Source organism: Orycteropus afer, unplaced genomic scaffold (assembly GCF_000298275.1).
Source record: "Orycteropus afer afer isolate SDZICR_OR568_19922 unplaced genomic scaffold, OryAfe1.0 scaffold00051, whole genome shotgun sequence".
Classification (NCBI taxonomy): domain Eukaryota; kingdom Metazoa; phylum Chordata; class Mammalia; order Tubulidentata; family Orycteropodidae; genus Orycteropus; species Orycteropus afer.
Genome location: NW_006921638.1, coordinates 2,165,664 through 2,171,297, shown reverse-complemented (window position 1 = coordinate 2,171,297; position 5,634 = coordinate 2,165,664). Strand labels below are relative to the sequence as shown.

General features: G+C 41.3%; 1 protein-coding gene across 1 annotated transcript in view; it reads right to left on the bottom strand.

The window, feature by feature from the left end:
• AKAP6 (A-kinase anchoring protein 6) overlaps window positions 1-4,863 on the bottom strand; it is a 549,344-nt gene extending 544,481 nt beyond the window's left edge. The window contains exon 1 of the mRNA XM_007938531.2: window positions 4,540-4,863. Within this exon, the coding sequence (XP_007936722.1) occupies window positions 4,540-4,863 (324 nt within the window). The remainder of the gene's footprint in view (window positions 1-4,539) is intronic.
• Between the last annotated feature and the right edge of the window lie 771 nt (window positions 4,864-5,634).

The following is a 5,634-nucleotide window of genomic DNA, read 5'->3' as shown; positions in this document are numbered from 1 at the left end:
GGCGCGGGATCGGGCAGTGTTTTGTTCTGCTGTGCATGGGGTCGCTATGAGTCGGAAACGACTCGACGGCACTTAACAACAACAACAACAACAGATGGTCAGCACCTAGGTGTGAATTCCTATCCGTATGACATTTATTTTTCAACGTAAATGAAAAAAAAAAAACAACGAATAATTTACCAAGGTAGTAGAAGCCAAGCTAGGCAGCCCCATAAGAGATGGTTGTCCTTGCTCCTGGTTGTGCCTGCCCTATAATTTGCCACAGACTGAGAGTTGCTTATACAAGGTTGTTTTGTTTTGCCAAATTTCTTTTTATTCTTGTGGATCAATGTGGAAATTCAGAAAACCAATATGAATTTGAAAAAAATTTTTTAATGGATCAAAGTGTCTATTTCATTGTTTTAAGGAATATTACAATAATAAAGAGTAAATTTAGCAGCAGATTGCTGAGGAGACCAAAACTCAACGATTATGTAGACTGTTACAGAAACCACAGGCACTAACCAGGGCTTGTTGACTTTGGGCTTCCTGCACAAAAAAAAAAAAAAAATCACTGCCAGCCAGATAATTCTAACTCCTGTGACCTCTATTGGCTTTCCAAGGCTGTAATCTTTCTGGAAGTAGATTGCCTCATCTTCCTCCCACAGAGCAGCTGGTGGGTTCAACCCTCCAACCTTTTGGTTAGTAGCCAAATACCTTAACCACTACACCTTTAGAGCTCTATTATTACACAATATTCGAGAAGATTACAAAGAATTTTGGTTAAGTCACTTGATGAAATAATCACCAAAAATGTAAACATAGAAACTCTAGAATTAAAGTAATGTAGGACAATTTTAATTCATCCTTTTAAAAGATATCGCTTGAGTAACCACTATGTGACTACCATACTTGATATCCTGCCTCCATGAGGCTGTTTTTTTTTTTCCCCAGCAGGAGAGAAGGACCACAATATGGGATGGATCTAGACAGAGGCAGATGCAAGATGCCATTTGACAGAGGACAGAAGGTGATAAGCAGTTCCAATGAGGAAAAAAAAAAAAAAAAAAAAGCCAAGCAAATCACCCTAGAGGTGATTGTTTCCTAAGTTAATTATACAAAAACTTTATTTTTCTATATTGAGATAAATTGTCACCTTGTTTATTAATTTTTAATTTATTATTGATGTAACGGAAATTAATTGACACTTGAATATTTTTAAAAACCCTTAACAACATGTTTAGTACAGTCTTCTAAAGATATTCATCTTTTCCCTGTCCTAGTTTATCATTTACGGAGCCCTGGAGGGGCAACTGATTGCTAAACCAGTTGCGAAACAAAAAGTTGGTGATTCGAATCCACCAGGTCAGGGGTTCAAACCCATGAACCACTCTGTGGAAGAAAAGACCTGTGATCGGTTCCCATAAAGAATACAGCCCAGGGACCCCTAAAGGGCACCCAACAACATTAACAATGTTTATCATTTACCAGCTTTTCTGTGTAAGTCTGAAAGAGTGGGAAGAATAACAATCAACATTTTTTAAAAAACCTAATCCTGTATCTACTTATTGTATTTTCTTCCTCCTAAGAATCTGTGGAAAGAAGACCCCAGGCCTGCTCAACCTAGTAGAAGCCCAGCCCTCATCAACATTCTGGCTCTGTTATTCCCTCCCTTTCTCTCCTCTACCTTGCTCTCTGTTGAACACACCCTCTCTCTGACACACACTCTCTCTCTCTCTTTTGAACCAGTGTGAGAAGGTTGAAGCTTCTCTGCTCCAAGCTTTGGGGCTCACACTATAACCACCCATCCTTTCCCATGAAAGGCTGTACCCTGTAAGCCATATAAGTATTAAGATCCAGTTTGCTTGGCCTTTTATTTCAGGTCATTTAGGAGAAGCTCTGGTGTTACAATGGTTAAGGAATTTATCTCCTAATCAAAAAGTTGATGGTTTGAACCCACCAGGCACTCCAACGGATGAAAGATGAGGCAGCTTGCTTCTATAAACATTTATAGCCCTGGAAAGCCAATGGGGGTTACGATGAGTCAAAATCAACTTGACGGCAGTGAGTTTAGTTTTAGTTTTAGTTTTTTTTAGAGCTTAGGAAAGGAGCTCTGGATGGTACAAATGGTTAATGAATTCAGCCGCTCATCAAAAAGTTGGAAGTTAAAACCAAATTATGGTACATGCACACAATGGATTATTATGCTACATTAGAGAACAATGAGTGATATGTAAATCATCTCACAACATGGATGAGCCTGGAGGACATCATACTGAGTGAAATAAGTCAATTTCAGAAGGACAAATACTGTATGAGCCTATTACTGTAAAAAGACAAAGAAGGGTTTGCTTGGGAAAGGGAACTCACTTTGTAGGTTACTGGGGTGGGGAGGGAAGGGAAGATTTTAATTCCCTAGTTAAAATGTGGGCTAGTTGGGGCCCACATGCTGATGTGGGTAAGGGGAGAGATGTATGGAAAGAGTCTGAGACCACCATGATAACATTAGGAAAAGGGAGGACACCGAATTTTGCACATAGGAGGTAGATGATAGATTCTAATACCAACCAGTGTGCCCACAATACTGCATTACCATTAACACCAAACACCAGGCTACAGATAAACACATAAACACCTGAGAGGATCAGATGGGGGGGGGTCAATGAACAGAAGTACACTCTAGACCAAGGATAGATTCAACACAGGCTAATCTTGCACAGATACCAGTGATACGAAATACCTGCAATTCTTACAGAAACAATAGAAGACAGGCACGGAGTAATCCCTCACAGACACCAGACACTATGGGAGAGCAATCTGATGGATCTACCTGTCTCAGGACCATGGAACTGGGGGACACAAGACTCAATTGGCGCAACAAAATACATAAAAGCCTTGTTCCTCATCCTACATTGGTGAGTAATGACTGGGGTCTTAAAAGCGTTCAAGTGACCATCTAAGATGGATCTAATGTTCTCCTAGCATTGGAAGTGAAGAGAGAAAAAAAAAAAGAAAAAAAAAAAAATCCAAGGGCATTCGGAAGCAATTAGCCCTAGGACACAACGGCCCCTCGAGACCAGAAGAACTAGATGGTGCCCAGCTACCAATGCCAACCACTCAGGAAAGGATAAAATCTAGAGATCCTGGACAGAGTGGGAGGGAAAACATGGAATAAAATCCAAAAACCCAATAATGACCAGAAGTACTGGTCGTATGGGTTCTGGTGAGAGCCCCCCAATACTATGGTGCTGGGATACATTCTGGACCTGGAATAAAGCTCACTTCCAGGAGCTAGCTCTCAGCCCAATAATAAACAAGATGTACATGCAGACCACTCAACCCAGGATGACGCACCTACATACTCTATGATAATACATCCCTTGGAGCAATCAACCATGGGGCACCAGAGGGGGGGAAGAAAGAAGTTTGAGTCCACCCAGAGTTGCCTTAGAAGAAAGGCCTGGTGATCTACTTCTGCAAAATCAGCCATTGAAAGCCCTGTGGAGTACAGTTCTACTGGGTTAGCTTAGGTAAGGGAATTTTCCTTAGCATCCCATCAAACTGACCAGAAATATACACTGGGGCTTAGGGGCACCATCCTGATTGGCTATAAACCTGCTTTGCTTTGCTGGTCATTTACCTGAGCATGAATTTCCCTCAAAGACTTAGAAGAGACAAGTGACTATGGCAGAACAAGACACCTAGTATTTTGGGGTTCCTAGGCCAGAAATCTATTCTTCTTTATTGGCACCCATTCCATTATTACCAACAGTCAGGCTTTGGAGTGCTTCTGAAAGCATTTTTAAAAATGTCGGAACTTAGATGAGTTGTAATAAAAGCACCTTTATTTTGCATAAGGGAGCTCTGGTAGTTTAGTGCCTAAGCAACTTGACTATTAACCAGAAGGCCAGCAGTTCAAACCCACCAGCCACTCCTCGGAAGGAAGGCTGGGCAATCTACCTCTGTAGTGATACCGCCTCAGAAACCCAAGGAGGGGTCGCTATGAGTTGGGTCTGACTCGATAGCACGTAACAACAACAAAAACACTTTGCATAATGCATTGGACCTGGATAAAAGGACTCATTCTCAAAGGAAAACATCCCCTTCTCCATCACACCAGAACCCATTCTTTGTCACAAGGGTAGCATCACCTTCACCAGATGATAATAATCACATACATACATACAATCAAAGCTCAGTTTGATGTTTTACCTATGTCAGTCTTTGTATTAAATCTTTTGTGATATTTAAAACAAAAAATACTTTTATTCTTTTAATCTATTTCTAGGACATTTTTCAAAAATATCTCTCTCTTTCCCCACCTTCTCCACATTTTCCCCAAAGACCAGTTTTGGTCTACATAATCAGCACATGAGGTCAAATCAAGGAAGAATGAATTCTTTCTATGCTTACCTGTGAGGATAATGGTTTCAAACCTGCTACTCTATTTTTCTTCCTGGTTATTTCCTCACTGGGAATTACAGAACTCAGGCTTCAGGTGCCAGAGCCTTGCTCAAACTTCTGTTCTCAATGTACCCTTAGGCCAGAGACTTGCCTTACCTTGAGTTGAACTAGATGCACATCCACATGCTTGCTGTCTGCATCCTGCTGGACTGAATAGGTTAGATCTCGGACCCTCTCTGAGGTCATCCGGAGCCAGGTCTCAATTTCTGGTAAGTGCAAGACAATCTTCCAGTCAGCCCCTGTGTGCAGTGGGGGTGGTTTTTCATACTGCTGGTCAGAATCCATGTCCTTCATCACCTCTTCTCCCTCACCTTGCTCCACAGTGGGCGTCAGGTTGATGGCCATCGGCGAAGCATCAGTAGCCACAGGATCCAGGTCCTGTGACCTCAGGGGGGAAAGTGTCACGCTCATGGTTAACATGGAGAAGTCTAAACTTTGCTTCTTTCTGAAACAGCTGAAAGGCAAGAGGAAAGAAGAGAGCAAGAGTCAGGCAAGATTGCCAAATAAAGAAATGATACTTCACAGAAGAAACAGGATTTCTAAATTAAGCCACATTTCTAAATTAAGAAACTATAGCTCATGGCAAAAACAGAAAGAGGTGTTTTGACTTCCTACATGGTAGCCCTAAGATTTAGCATATTATAGGAACAAAAAATCATAGTGCTATTGCCTACCACAACATTCACTCTCCCCCTTATTTCTTAGCAACAAAACTCTGATTTTTAGCTGTGCACATTTGTGCCCAGAATTAAAAACTACATCCTCTATCTCCTTTGCAGCTAGGTGTGGGATGTGGCTAAGTACTGCCCTATGAGAACTAAGTGGAATGCTCTGTAGGGTTTCTGAAAGAACTGCAGAAAGGGAGCAGATTCAAGTGGAAAGAATCTCTGTTTTGCCTTTCTGCTTTTCCTCTTTCTTCCAGCCTGCAATGTAGACTTGATGGCTGGAGCTCTAGCAGCATCTCAGACCAGTAGATGCTCTAGAGTATGCTGGGTGGAGGATGATGGAGGAGGAAGGTAAAAATATTTGGTCATTGATGATAAAAGGGAGCCACCACAGTCCTGAAATGTTGCAGCTAGACTTCTTTATGTAAGACAAAAACAAACTTTTTGTCTTTATGTAAAACAAAGGTACACTTCTATCTTGGTTAAGCCACTATTATTTTGGGTTTTTCAACAACAATTAGAAGCA